At 43.3% G+C, this 15355-nt stretch overlaps 2 protein-coding genes across 2 annotated transcripts in view; one reads left to right on the forward strand and one right to left on the reverse strand.

Annotated features, from left to right (window-relative positions):
- LOC102006191 (zinc finger protein 449-like) overlaps nucleotides 1–7878 on the forward strand; it is a 12586-nt gene extending 4708 nt beyond the window's left edge. The window contains exons 2-3 of the mRNA XM_013510075.1: nucleotides 5572–5948; nucleotides 7642–7878. Coding sequence (XP_013365529.1) covers nucleotides 5598–5948; nucleotides 7642–7878 — 588 coding nt within the window. The 5' untranslated portion in view covers nucleotides 5572–5597. The remainder of the gene's footprint in view (nucleotides 1–5571; nucleotides 5949–7641) is intronic.
- A 541-nt stretch (nucleotides 7879–8419) lies between these two features.
- Nucleotides 8420–15355, reverse strand: part of LOC102006523 — a 73734-nt gene continuing 66798 nt past the window's right edge. Inside the window, exon 4 of the mRNA XM_013510077.1 lies at nucleotides 8420–8589. Within this exon, the coding sequence (XP_013365531.1) occupies nucleotides 8420–8589 (170 nt within the window). The remainder of the gene's footprint in view (nucleotides 8590–15355) is intronic.

The following is a 15355-nucleotide window of genomic DNA, read 5'->3' on the forward strand; positions in this document are numbered from 1 at the left end:
ACCTTGCGCTTGCCAGGCAGGCGCTTTGCCGCTGAGCTAAATCCCCAGGCCCACTATAGCTTTATAATATAACTTCAAACCTGAGATTGTGATTGCGCCTGCTTTGTTATTGTTACTTGGAATTGTTTTTTGCTATTTAAGTCACTTCTTATTCTATATGAATTTTTAGTTGTTTTCTCTAAATCTGTGAGGAATATTGTTGGCATTTTGATTGGGATTGTGTTAAATCTCTATATCAGTTTTGGAAGTATATCTATTTTGACTATATTTGTTCTGCCTATCCAGGAATATTAGATAACTTTCCATTCTCTGATGTCCAATTCAATCTCCTTTTTCAGAGTGATTTCATTTTATAGATCTTTCACTTTGTTGGAGAGATTGAAGTAATTTTCCTAAGTAATTTTTCTTGATGGTACTGTTCATGGTTATGTTTTATTAATTTGTTTCTTGCTGAGTTAGTTTGTTATTAGTTTGTGAGAATGCTATTGATTTTTGTATGTTGATTTTGTATCCTGCTGCATTGCTGAATTGGGTTACCAAATTCTAGGAGTCTTTTAGTGGAGTTTTTTGAGGCCTTGTAAGTAGAGGTCATGTCATTTGCAAATAGTGATATTTTTACTTCTTCCCTTCCTATGTGTATTCTTTTTATTTCTTTCTCTTGAATAACTGCTCTGGCTAAACTTCTGAGTACAATACTGAACGGAAGTGGTGACAGTGGACATCCTTGTCTAGTTTCTGATTTTAGAGGGAAAGTTTTCAGTTTTTCCCCATTTAATATGATGTTGGTGGTAGGTTTGTCATAAATGGCTGTTATCAGATTGAGAAAAGGTCTTTCTATACGTATTTTCTGCATGGTTTTAATTATGAATGGATGTTTGATTTTGTCAAAGGTTTTTTCTATTTCTGTTGAGATTATCATGTGATCTTTGTCCTGGTTTCTATTTATGTGATGAATTCCAATTTTTTTTGTCTCTTTGAGGTAGGGTCTCGCTGTGCAATTCAGGATGGGCTTCAACTCACTTTGTAGCCCTGGTTGGCCTCAAACTCACAGCAATCCTCCTGCCTCAGCCTCCCAGGTGCTGGGATTATAGGCCCAGCGTGAATTCCAGTTATTGATTTGCACCTGATAAACCATTCTTGCATCCCTAGATGAAGCCTGCTTAGTCGTTGCCTGTGATCTTTTTGATGATTTGTTGCATTCTGTTTTGCCAGTATCTTTTTGAAAGGCTTATTGCATATATGTTCATTAGAGAAACTCGCCTGTGTGTCTCTTTTTGATTGGATCCTTTTCTGGTTTTGCAATCAGGGTAATGTTTGTTTCCAGGATTGACTTTGGGAGTACTGCTTCCCTTTTGATTTCATTAAAGAATCTGAGGAGTATTGACGTTAGATTTTCTCTAAAGATCTTGTAGAATTTAGCAGTGAATCCATCAAGTCTTTTCTTGGTAATTTTTTTTTTTATTATTACTGCTTCAATTCCACTGCCTCTTATTTGAATATTTGGGATTTTTAAGTCACATAAATTTCAAAAAATTAGAATGATTGTACATCTAAACTTATTTTTATGTTCTGAAAATAGTGCTATAAAACCCAATAAAAATTTTCCTAGCTTCGTGGGTCTTGTACCATCTTAGATAATTAAATTTAAGCCTAATTGTCCGAAAAGTCTTTCATATAGGAAGTAAAAGCAAAGTACATTTGGTTATGTTTTGCTCCTTATATGTGCTTTATCAATGAATGTGCTACCCCTGGCATTTATTGTGCTACTATAATATAATCAAACATGAAAAAATTGAAAGTTCCAAATTTGACAAGTGTCTTAATTTTTTTTTGGTAGAGGGCTCTTAAAATGAAAATAAAATCTAAAAATCAGATGGGCACTTTGACAACTTGAATTAGGAATTTAAACCTGTAGAAGACACTTAAAGAAAGTTGTACAAATTGTAATATTTTTCTTATGTGCTTTGGTTTTTAAATGGCAATTTGTATTAAAATGACCTAAAAGATAACTCTACTCATATAAGGCTTCATTTGTCCCTGCTCTGTAACAAAAATATATTTAATAACTGTCTTTGACTTGAATATTTTCAAATGATTTGACATTTTTGTTAACGCTCTTTGTCAGGCTTTTGGCTATTAAATTTCTTTAAAATATAAACTGAGTCTCTAATGAACAGTACTTAGCTGGACTAAACTACTTTGATAACCTTAGAGGACAGTGAGGTTCAGATAGAGATAATTTTCTGAATATGATTAACCTTTAACAGAACTGTTTATTTTCTTACCCAAACAGCTATGCACCATACTGCTAGGTCTCCACCACAAGTCTTGCCAGAAAAAAAGCAGATGAAAGTGAAAGTACACTTGTTTCTATTGAGTTAAATAAATCCTTATAAATCTTATGGAAAATTAAAATATAGAAATAAATTGGCTTATTATTTGATCTTTCAGCCAAAAAGTAACTAATTATCTATAAAAAGAAGGAACTGAACCATAAAATGTCTAATGTTTAAATTGTCAATCTTGAAGTGACAGCAAGACATGAAAACAATTAAATATTCAAAAAGATGCTCAAAATGAAAGCCATGTTTCAAAATTTGGGATTCATAGTAAGATACTAAAATCTTTTCACTGTGAAACTCCCCATGAATTTTGGCACTAACATTAAATGAAAGATTTTAGTCTTTTGGTCACTTGAAGTTGCAATTAAATAAAACTCCTCAGGAATGCAATGGAACTTAGGCTACAGGCTCCACCTAGGCCCATGTCCCACAGATGGACAGCAACCGGCAGCTCATGTGTAGAGGTGACCTAGGAGTATGTACCCTCTGAGACCTCCTGCCTCAGTATCCACTTGTCTCCCCAGCTGTCCCACCTAATGGTTCTTTATTGGCTGAAAGAGAGGGACTGACCTCTCCTGAGCCTCAGCCACCCTGCCTAGGTCACTGGGCATTGACAGTAGCTGGCACTCCTGCAACACTGGCTTCTCTTGACCACCTAAAGCTGGGGTGGGCGGGGTCAGCCAAGTCTGAGCTTCTGAGCCCAGGTGTGACTGAGGGAGATGGAGCCTGGACTGAGACCAAGATAAAGCCCACCATTCAATGGCACCCAGCATGGGGATACTGAGGAAGTGAGTGCTGAGTGCCCTGAGACTCAGGAAGCCAGGCACATCCAACCCTCATTCAGAGATGTGCTGAGTGGAGAGGTGGGGTGAGCGTGGGGTACGGACACATCTCTCTCTCTCTGGGGTGACAGACCTCAGCCTGGACTTCTTGCCAGGGGGCATTAGCTGGTTGCTTGAACACCTGAGTAGATCCTGGAGCTTGAAAGTGCTGGGAGCCTTGTCAATAAAGCAGTAATTGGTAGAGGAGGGCACCCTGTGGACCAGACATTGTACAGTCCAGAGACAGGTGCCTTCACAATTTTGGTCAGGGGTCAGGGGTCTCCATCTTGCTCTAGCCTATACCACCTCAGCTCACCAAGTGCCACAAAAAAAAGCAACAACACTGGGGAGAGTATATCACAGCTCAGAAGCAAGTGAGGTCTGTGCTTGGTACCGCCTTTCATCAAACCTCTCAGGTACATGTAGGGAGCATATTCCTCAGGCTTTAGGGTTAGGAATGAGCAGCTTCATGTCCTACCCCAGCAAAGGATGAGAAGAGCAAGGGCAGCAGGACACTGCCGGTCCCTAGAGTGGGGCCATGGGGAGGAAAGACCTGCAGTCAGCCAGTGTACATCCTTAGGACCAGGGCGAACAAGCACCCACAGGGCAGGGACTCAGTCAGAGCCTACAGCTGAGGGAGAGGCCAAGGATCATCAGCTCTTATCCCTCTCTACCAATGTCCCTGTCGCTGTCTCTGAAGGAAACTAAGGGTTGTAGCCAGAATCCTTATCAGGCCAGTGTCTGTCACTTAGATTCCTGTGCACAGGCCATGTATTCCACGAGAGACCTCAGTGAAGAGGAACAAACCTCAGAGCTATGGGAGCTCCAGGGTGAATAATACTCAATGATGCCACTTTAATCTCTTCAGAATCCGGAGTTTACGACTTTCAAGGACATCTCCTGCGTTTCTCAGGTGCATTCTTGCTGCGTGTTATTGCCTTACTCCTAGACCCTTGTAAGAGTGCATCATTCCCAAAGGGTTTCAGGTGAGACCAGGAGCTCTGTGGTGAAGTGAAGTTGCATTGCAAAGGGCCCTAGAAGGAAACACGGAGGGGTACTTCTCCAGCAGCGCCAAAGGACCGTTTTCAGCAGGGCTGGCCAGGTGTGAGCCTGGAGCACATTTATGAGTGGCCCACAGTCCCTGGACGCCCAACAGAGGATGGCCAGGTGCCTGGGCGAAGGGGAAGAGAAGCTTCCTAAGGAGCAGCAGCCCTACTCCTTCCTTGTGATTCCTGGGGAAGATGTACGCCTAATGTCGGAGATGCCTAGATCCCCCAAAGTACTCAGAACTGGGATGACACAAATTTTATTGTGTTATTTTTTTTTTTCTTTTTTGGTTTTTTCTCCGGTACCGGGAACCGAACTCACGACCTTGCGCTTGCCAGGCAGGCTCTTTTGCCGCTGAGCTAAATCCCCAGCCCCTATTGTGTTATTTTTATTGATTCATTTTTTTATCATCTTTTTGAGACAGGGTCTCGCTATGCAATTCAGGCTGGCCTGGAACTCACTTTGTAGCCCAGGCTGGTCTCGAACTAGCAACGCTACTCCTGCCTCAGCCTCCCGAACGCTAGGATTACAGGCGTGAGCAACCACGCCTGGGTTTTTGATGACTCAGATTTTAAATATCAGCAATGCACATTCTGCTGTATACTTGAGATCATGTCTAGATTGCTTAAAATTCCCAGCTGAAAATAAGTTCTCCAGGGGCTGGGGATTTAGCTCAGCGGCAAAGCACCTGCCTGGCAAGCGCAAGGTCGTGAGTTCGGTTCCGGGTACCAGAGAAAAACCAAAAAAAAAAAAAAAGAAAAAGAAAATAAGTTCTCTGGAAACATTTCTTCCAGTATATTGTTTAGGGAATGATGACAAAAGTCTGAACATGTCCAGTTCAGATGTGGTTTTCTCTCCAATATTTTCGGCCAGTGACTGCTTGAATCTGAGAGGTGAATTCAACCCCAAGGACACAGGAGGCCAAGTGTAAGTGTGCTGAGTGCTTCCTGTGCGGGTAGAGAGCTCTCTGCAGTCCTTTCCGTGCAGCAGGAAATGTCATGGAGTTGATACCTCCTGTTGCATTCAGAGGCGCTGGGAGACAGTTCTGAAAGTTTGCACAGGTATGGGGACAAGGGTGTGGCAGCGGCAGACTGGATAGGAAAGGAGACTTCAGTGTGTCCTTTTCTTTTCCTTTCTTTTGGTGCCAGGAATCGCACTCAGGACCTCGAGCTTGCCAGGCAGGCCTGTGCTGCTGAGCTACATCCCTGGCTTTACTGTGTGTCCATGCTCCCAGGGAAGAGGACAGGTACAGGAGCTGCTGCGACTCTGTTTCTGTTTCCCTCTCCTCCGCTGTAGGTGTACACCCCTCTTCTTGCCGATTTCAGAGAAAAACAAACTGAACCTCAGACTCTGATCAACAGCTCACACCGGAAAAAGCACCGTCACCATGGAACAGCTTGGTGAGATGCAGGTCTTCTTGAAGTCCAATGAGGATCCCATGCTGAAAGATGAGGCTCACCGTGAGGTTTCCCGCCTGCGCTTCAGGCAGTTCCAGTACAGTGAAGCAGCACCGCCTCGGGAAAACTTCAACAGACTCTGGGAGCTTTGCTGCCAGTGGCTGAAGCCAAACATACGCTCCATCGAACAAGTCCTGGAGCTGCTCGTGATGGAGCAGTTCCGCAATATTCTGCCGACAGAGATAGAGACGCAGGTGAACGCACATGACCCGGAGAGTAGAGAAAAATTATTTTCACTGATAGAGCACTTGCAAAGAGAACGTGAGACAGCAGGACATCAGGTGAGAAAAGGGGTGGAGACCTTTGTTATCAGACCAGTAGGGAACCCAGGAAGTTGGGTCTGGGCCAGACATTTTCACACTGTCATTGTGTAGGCCCAGGACGTCTTCAAAGTCCTTTCCATTTTTCTCTTCAGCTGCAATCAGCATCCGAGTGTGATTCCCACACCTGTCACTGTTATACTCTGCTTTCACATATACATTGCACTGTGTACTTTACTCTCTGTATATTAAATATACAAACTATATCAGCGACACACATTCATCAGCCAGAATCATCCATCATTTACTCACCGGCCTGCAGGCCATATATGGTGTTGGCCATTTTGTGTGCCCAGGTAGGTGATAGTGACGTTTATTTTGTCAAATTAATTTTTGGAGAGGAACAAGGAGAATACGTGACAGTAAACATGGTCCCCGGTGCTGAAGACATTTGCTTTATGGTGCTGTCCGGAAACATCCTTTCAAACCCGAGTCAAGTAGAGTCTAGGACAGGTGTTAAAGGAGCATATTTTATGATACCCTGGTAGACACTTCTCCATACGCATGGCTGGGTTTGATTTCACCAGAAGCCCTCGGGAACTGATCTGAAGCCTGCATCTCTGCTTAGAGTCCCCCTGAGGGGCCAGTCAAGGATTTAGAAGAAGGCTGAAGGTCTTCCCATGTCCTGGAGCTTGTGATGTGACTTCCCAGGGTGGCCAAGAAATCCTGATAAATCAGAACAACAAATAGTGGAGTCTTCTTTGGATTTTCCCAGGAGCACACTGCCAGGAAGCTCAAGTTATGCCCAAGTGTGCAAAAGTAGTTTGACTGTCTCTGAGCAACAGGACGGGGTCCTTGGCAGCTGCTTCTTACCTATAGCAGTTCTTGACGGGAATTCCAGAGTTGGTAGAAACCTGGAACAACCCGCAGTGCAGGTGACACCTCCGTGTCTGAGCACCCACTAGGCTCCCTCAGCACCACCAGGCGGCAGCATATCCAGAAGCAGCGCTTCCTGAGGGCTGGAGGCTGTGGCACTGCCCCTTGTTTGGAACAAGCACCATGCAAAGCCTCTTGGGGAAGGGCAAGCTCAGCAGAGGGCAGTGTCTGGAAGGAGGAAGCAAGTGCTTCCAGCGTGGTGTTAGAGCTCCTGGGTGTGGTGTGGGGTGGGTTTGCCAGGAGCCGGTGGGGTGGGGGAAGTCAGCGGTCTTCCTGACAGAAGCCCGCACAGCGGTCTTCCAATCATTCCTGCCTCCCTGCAGTAGCTTGGCCTCGTGGTTTCCCACATTTTCTTTCTCTTCTTGATTTGGTTACCTATCGGTGATTTTATCATGTAGTGGTCAAGGCCTGCCCTGCCCAGCACAGGAGCCACTAGCCATGGGGGAACTTGAGTGCTGGAAATGGGCCCTGTGCTAATTCAGACCTGTGTTGAGTGGAAAGTGCATACCACAAGCAGAAGGCTCAGTATGGAGGGCAACAGTAGGTGAAGTATCTCAGTAGTAATTGTTTCTATTGATGACATGCTGAAATCCTGATGGTAGTGATATGTCACACTCAATGTGACAGCTGCTTAGGTGGACGCTTGTGTTTCTTCTCATGCACTGTTTCCTGTGCCCACTGAAACACTGAAAACTATGTGCATGTCTGTCTTTGTGCTGCTTGTACACAGCTCCGGCGGGTCTGGAGAGGGACTGACTGGTTCTTGTGTTTCCTGCAGTTTGACATGGGTGACGTACTCCTGAAAGAACTGGAGCTGTTTCAGATGGTACCACCGCTACCTGAAATAAGCCTGGAGTTACCTGAAAGCCTGTTAAGTGAACCAGTCCAAGTGGCCCCAGTGGCAGGAGCTGGGCCATCGCAGAGAGAGCCGAACTGCACTGCTGCGGCCACATGCCTCCAGCTTCTGAATCCTGGTGAGGAGGGCATTTTGTCCCCGTTCTTTGTTTCTGTGTGAGAGCTTAAGCTTGCTCAAGGTCTGGGGATTGTTTGGAGACCCAGATGCCCACAGTCAAATGGGGCATTGACATAAAGAGGTGAAGAAGGAGGAGAGTGAGGAGGAGGGGAAGGCAAAGCGGAAGATAGGTTAAAGAGGAGGAGGTAGCGTCCTGTGGGAACACCTTGTAACAATTCACTTTGTCGAGAATGGCCCTTGGAACTGATAAAAGGAACTCAGATCGCAGCACTCGGGAGGCTGAGGCAGGAGTGTTGCTGTGAGCACCAGGTCAGCCTGGCCTACAAAATGAGCCCAAGGCCAGCCTGAACTGCATAGGGAAACCCTGTCTCAAAGGACAAAAAAAGAAAAAAAGAAAGAGAGAAAAGAAGGGGACTCTGCTTTGCGGGCTTTGGCCACAACTCTAATGGGTCAGCAGCGTGGGTGTTTGGCTACTGTGGATGAGGCCTCAGTAGCCCAACAAATTTTGATCCACGTAGTTGTTTCTCCCCACGGCCACTGTAGCTTTGATGGCAGAAGAGTGTCAGTCAAACTTAATACTCAGTCATGTGCTCTCTTCAGATTCTTTAGGAGGCTTCAGTCTCTTTCCCAGCATAGGGGCCCAGTCTCTTTCCCGACCTGTCTCCTCGGTCAGTGTATCTGCACGTTTAGTGCTCACACCCTCCATGTCAGCATCGTGTGCGCTGTGCTCAATAAGCTCCACACAGCTGTCCCCTGAGGTTAGAGAAGTGCAGCCTCAGACAGGAATGGGAGACGTCTAGGAGAAAGTGGTCCAGGAGCAGAACTGCACTCATCAAAGTGGACTCCTAGAACTGCCTTGTAAACCGCCGGCATGAGGAGATAAGTGTATTGGAAATATGGACGGGCATTTTGATGAAGATTCATGGCATTGTGTCTCATGTATATATATATATATGTCTGTGTGTATCAGTTCAGGAAAAGAGAAAGTTGTACAAATATTCTAATAGTAGGTTGATTGTGATCTTATGAGATTAGTACACGTTATCTTCAGCCTCCAGAACAGCAAGAAGTGTTCAAAATTTTGACCGTGAGCCTCCAGACATTTATTTGTAGAGAGCGCTGCTCCTCGGGTAACCTTGCTCAGTGAGATTGCTGCACATGCATTTTCAAGTTATTTTCTAAAGGCAGGCAGTGTACTGGGTTTTCTGCACTAAAGGACATCCTCTAGGGTCCCCATACACGAGTAACACCATGTTTTGAAAAAACGTCATGCCATCATTCATTTTGTGATGTGTGTATATATTTTGACAGAACATATGCATGTATATATATTTTGTTGTTATTGCTCTTTGCTTGCTTGTTTGTTTGTTTTTTGTGATAGGGTCTCACTAGTTAGTTCAGGCTGGCCCTGAACTCACTTTGTAGCCCAGGCTGGCTTCAAACTTACAGCAATCTTCGGGCCATGAGGATTATGTCATCTACAAATAATGATACAAATTCTTCAGATCAGCAACCCATACAAATTCTCCTTAGTATCTTAAGGGAAAATTGAAGACTTTAAAGCATCGGTATATTTCTCAACTTAGAATTCATGGTCTAGCATATTGCAGCGTTCAAAAGAGGAAGCTTCAAAGTTGGTAACATTTCATACTACAAAGGGCAGTGATTTAGTACAGAAGTTGGGTTTTTTCACTTCATTAGGTAAGATCTTTCTTTTGCCATGTTTTCTTGGCTTCTATGCATAGTGTCTCATGAAATTGAAATATCTCAGTGAAATTGAAAGCAAAAGTAAAAATAAATGATCATTTGACGTTTTCTTTTCCTCTACTATCCTTTATTTCCTTCTCCTGCCTGATTGTTCTGACCAGTGTTCCAGGAGGTATACTGAACACAAGGAGTGATAGCAGACCTCCTTATCTTGTTTCTGATTTTAGAGGGAAAACTTCTATTTTTTCCCATTTAATATGATGTTGGCAGTAGGTTTTTCCTAAAGGATTTTCATGAGATTGAGATAAGACCTTTCTTTTTTGTTGTTTTTTGTTTCTGGTAAGGGGAATCAAACGCTGGACTTTGCACTTGCCAGGCAGGTGCTGTGCAAGAGATAACACCTTTCTATACCAATTTGTTTCAATGTTGTTTTCATTAAGTGATGTTGGGTTTGATCAGAGACTTTCTCTGCATCTATTAAATGTTTTAATCATAAATACAGTCTTAAAAATCATATGTTCTTATGATTTTTGTCCTTGCCTTTATTTATGTGAGTTATTGCATTTATCGATTTGCATACGTTGAACCATCCCTGTGATGGAGGCTACTTGTTCATGATATATGATATTTTTGATGATTTGTTGCATTCTGTTTGCCAGTGTCTTGTTGAGGAGTTTCGTAACTATACTCATTAAAGAGACTGTCCTGTAGTTGTCCTTTTGGCCTGGATCCTTGTCTGGCTTAAAAATCAAGATAATGCTAGCTTCCCAAAATCACTTTGGGAGTGCTCCTTGCCTTTCAGTTTCGTTAAAGGGCTTAAACAGAATTTGAGGAAGATGTTTCTTGAAGTTCTTGTAGAGTTCACCATTGAATCTAGCCAGACCTGGGCTTTTCTTAGTTGGTAGTTTTTATTACTGCTTCAATTTTATTGCCTTTTATTGGATTATTCAGGGTTTTTATATCTTCTTGGTTCAGTTCTGGTACATCATATTTGTTAGGAGTTTATCCTTCTGGATTCTCTAATTTTTGGGGGTACAGGTCTGTCAAGGAGTTGCTAGTAATCTTTTGGATTTCAGCAGTGTACCTTGTTATTACACCTTTGCATTTGTCTGATTTGGATCTTTTTCCTCCTTGTTTTGGTAAAATCAGCTAGAGGTTTATCCAGGTTCTAGGAGCTACCTTATTTCTTCCTTGGTTTCTTCTCTAACCCATTGACAAGTGAAGAATGTGTTGTTTAATTTCCACGCATTCACATAATTGTTGTGTTTTCTTTTGCCATTGACTGCTGGTTCTTCATTGCTCTATGATCGGATAATCTGCCTGGCATAATCTTTGTATTTTGCATTTACTTAAGCATGTTTTTTGGCTAGTACATGGTCTAATTTGGAGAAGATTCCATGTGCTCCTGAGAACGTGCATTGTATTTTTGTTCCGAGGAACACTTTGTAGATATTTATGAAGTCCATTTGTTTGCAGGTGTGGCTCATCGTTGATGTTTCTTTGTTAAATTTTTCATCTAGTTGATTTGTCTGTTTGTGAAAGTGCGATCCTGAGGCCCTCCACTATAATTGTATTAATGTTTATCTGATCTTTTATGACCCACAGTCCCTTTTTATGGACTTGGTTGTACCATTGTTCAGTACATATATGTTAATAACTTTTGTCTCTTCCTGTTGAATTGTCCCCTTTACCAGTGTAGTGCCCTTTCTTGTCTCCTCTGATCAGTTTTGGCTTCAACTGCACTTTTCCTAAAAGTAGGATACCAACAGTGATTTTTTTCTGGGTTTCCATTGCATGAAATATTATTTTCCATTCTTTGATGTTAGCCTGTGAGGTTCTTTTGAGGTTAAATGTGATTATTGTATACAGCATACTGTTGGATTTTGTTTCTTGTTCCACTGTGCCAAACTGTATCTTTTAATTGAAGCATTTGCCATTCATATTGAGAAATATTATGGATGACTATGGAATTATTGCTGTCATTGTGTTATATCTCATGAGAGTAGATTTTTATCTAAGGTGCATAAAAAGATCTGTGTCAATAAATGAATGAGAGATGTAAGTTCAGAAGGAGAAAAAAGTAAGTATTGGAGGGGCTGGGGATTTAGCTCAGCGGCAAAAGTGCCTGCCTGGCAAGTGCAAGGTCATGAGTTCGGTTCCCGGTACCGGAGAAAAACCAAAAAAAAAAAAAAAAGTAAGTATTGGAAAGGGAAGGGAAGTGGGGAAACAAAATTACATCATTGGAAAATGGGAGAGATATAAGAAGATACATAGCTACCTTGTTGGAGTAAGTTGGAAGTCCTGAGCCAGAACTCTGAGATCTTTGTTCTAAGCTTCTTTTATCACACGGCCATAAATGGACTATCCCCCTTGAGAGTTGTTATGCCTTGATTGGCTATTTTGAGCTCTGAGAGCCCTAATTTGGCCGCTGCCCCTACCCTTCCCTATGTGTACTTTTCTACATAAGCAATTGTCTGGTCCCTTTGTGTTGTCCAGGTGCTTAACGTGTGAGATTTACAGCAGCGCTACCATCAAGACTGAATTACAGGGTTTTAATATGATGAGAATAATAAAATATATGTGTACATGTATGTATATGTGTGTGTATATATATATATATGGGCGTGTGAGTGCATAGGAGTTAGCACATGTTTTATATACTGAGTTATTAGAATATAGACACCCCCCGCCTTGGTTTTTTGTGCTTAATTGACGATGAAGGGAGGAGGGAATCGAGCCTTGGCCTGAACTGAGCCAGGACAGTCTTGCCAGTTCTGTTCGTTTTTCCTAGTTCCTCTGTCTCTGTAGCAGGGGTTTAACTCTTTATTAGCCAGAAACCTCACTGAGGGTCTTAACTTTCCTGTCTGCCAACTTTTAGTACAATTGCATTGTTACTTTATTTTCCTGTTGCCAGTTTTCTTCTCCTTTCTCCTGAAGTGCTCCCCTGACTGGTTTAGTCCTTCTGTTGGACTTCTTGGCATTGTTAACTTCATTATCTCTCTCTGGGATGTCCTTGTGATTTTTTTCTGAGTGCTGGCTTGGTGGGCAAGAATTTCTTCAAGTGCTTTCTATCTTGGAAATATCTTTTGTCTCCATCCTTTTGGAAAGATTGCTTTGCAGGATATGTTAGGCTAGTTTGGAAGTTACTTTCTTTTAGGGCTTGAAACACTTCATGCCAAGCTCTCCTGGACCTTGGTGTTGCAAAGTTTGCTAGAATTCTAATGGGTATACATTTATGAGTGACTTCTTGCTATTCCCTAGGATTTTAAGATTCTGTATCTGTGTTGGATTTCAGGAGTTTGACTGTAATGATTTGTGGAGACTTTTTTTGTTTTATATTGTTTTCTGGGGGGAGATCATGGCTATTTGGGGTTCTAGATGCCACACTTGCCTGTCATTTAATTTTTCTCTATATTTGGAAAGTTTTCTGCTATTATTCTGTAACAGGTTCTTGTGCCATCTGTGCTGTCTTCCGAGTTACTCTCTAATTCCGGTTCATCTTAGATTAGTCTCCTTTGCGCATGTAGGAACTTTCAGTCCACTTTTCATTTTCTGTTATTGTTTTCAAGGTGTCAGTGAATAACTGGTCTCCATAGCAGGCCTATCTTCCACTTCTGACATTCTATCCTCACATTGGTCACTTCTATTGCTCAAGCTTTCAGTAACATTTTTGTGTCCTGGATTTCTGTTTGGGAACATTTCATGGACTAATTCTTCGCTAAACTGTTCGTTCATGTTTTGTATCATTTTGTTGAGCTCAGCTTCCTGTTTATTAGTGTCTTCTGTAAACTCCCTGATCATTTTGTTTATTGTGTCTACTATATGTTTATATCGAATTTGAGCTCACTGAGCGCATTGTCCTTCTGTTTTTAATCTCTGTATTCCTTTCTTATAATTCAGCTGTTTGGCTTTTGCTTTCTTTCCCTTCAGTGGCCCATGGATTGATTTTGAGGGGATTAGGAATTTTGGTAAGTGTTTTGTTGCCTTGCTGTTTTTGCATCCATTGTTGTTTGTTTTCTGTGGAAGTTTGTGGGTACTTAGAGTGGAAAGCATGTGTTGCTAGTATGAAGATCTTTGTAGTTAGTACATGCTTTCCAGTGATGCATTCTCGATGTGTCTAATTACACTCCTTTGCCTTTCTTCCAAGATCCAACCACCTGCATTAATATGGGAGGCGATGATTCATTGAAATTACCCTAGCATCCAGTTCTCCGTGAATATTCCACATTATTTTGGGAAATTGATATATGCAGTTTACATATCTTAATCAATTTCAATCACCTTACAACCCCTTTATTTTGAGCAAAGATTTCTCACTCTGCTGTGAAGAAATAAACAATGTGGGAACCTGGACACAGATGTGGTATTAGACTCACGCATGTTCACAACTGCTTGCTTGGTTTCAGTCCTCACAGACCAACTGGCATTGAGACAGAAGGAAAGAGACCAGCCCCCAGCCCCAGCCCCCAGGCCCAGCCCCCAGACCCCTGCCCCAGCCCCCAGACCCCACCTCTAGCCCCCAGCAGAAATGGGCATGGGGAAATGAATTCGTAGGGAACTGAACTTTGGCAGCAACACCCTGGAGTTAAGACTTAACGCACAGTGAGCATGCTTCTATGGGCCTGTCACAGCGGCAAAAGTTTCTAGAAGCAGGATTGATTGTTCGGCCAGTGTAGCCATTTCTGTATACAAGAGATGTGCCCCAAAGTCCTCCCAAACTGTCATACTTACTTGCCCTCCCACCACAGCTTCATCAAGTTCCAGTTTCTGCTTTGCCTGTCCTCACACGGTGTGATCATTGTCTTGTGGTAGGACCCATGGCTCTCCTGAGCACTCGAGAGTGTAGAATTATGGCTGAGACTAGGGAGAAACTGTTTAGTAAGTGCCAAGTTGATGCAGAGTTAGCAGTGGCATTGGGGAGGGTGAGACAAGGTCTTGTGATGTAGTGCAGACTGGCCTTGAACTCACGGAATCCTCTTGCCTCAGCCTCCTGAGTGCTGGGACTGCAGGTGTGCACCTCCACACCCGTCTAGCAATGGCATTTTCTTCAGGGTAAAACAGCAGAGGATGGGAACTGTACCAGAAAGGGAGGGATGGGTCAAAAGGTAAGGCTAGTGGATTTAACTGGATTGGGGTGTATGGACTGCAAATTGGTGAGTAAGGAGAAAGGCTGTGGTTGTCCAGAAAGCAGAGGCTCCATGCACTAAAGTCCATGGATCTGAATACCACTCAGAACAGCCGATGGTTATGGTGTGGTTGGGACATATTTGAGAATCACATTGGGTCAGCATCTATGAAGAACCCTAGTTTGGGTCGCACCTCCTTGAAAGTTGTCACCAGTGACACTGTGCTGGGCCTGAGTTTTCAAGATGAAAGTTCCCAGGCCGCTTTTTCTGGTTCAGTGTAGGAAACTTATCAGTGAGGCTTGAGAAGCAGTATGGGAAACGCAGGAGATGCATCTGCTCCACCCAATGGGAGGACGCCCGGTCTTGGTTTGCATGCAAGGCAGATTCTCCTGCGATGACACTTTTCAGTCCAGATAGGTGTTTAGCTTCCACTCCAACCGAAGAACTAGTGTGAGCCTCGTTGCAGAGTGACGGCTATGACATATGCGGCCTCAGTAGTTTCAAACCCGTGGTGAAAGGATGCTAGCAGGCATGGGCACACTCGCCACTGTTGCAAACCCTGCTTCGCTGCATCTCTGTTGAGGAAGTGTCTGGACCTCCAGGTTTCTGTGGCTCCAAGACTATACTGCTTCAGCTTTGTCTCACATCAGTGTGCTTCCGTTTCTGCACCATGGCCGTTTCCCACC

Source organism: Chinchilla lanigera, unplaced genomic scaffold (genome assembly GCF_000276665.1).
Source record: "Chinchilla lanigera isolate Chin_1 unplaced genomic scaffold, ChiLan1.0 scaffold00201, whole genome shotgun sequence".
NCBI lineage: Eukaryota > Metazoa > Chordata > Mammalia > Rodentia > Chinchillidae > Chinchilla > Chinchilla lanigera.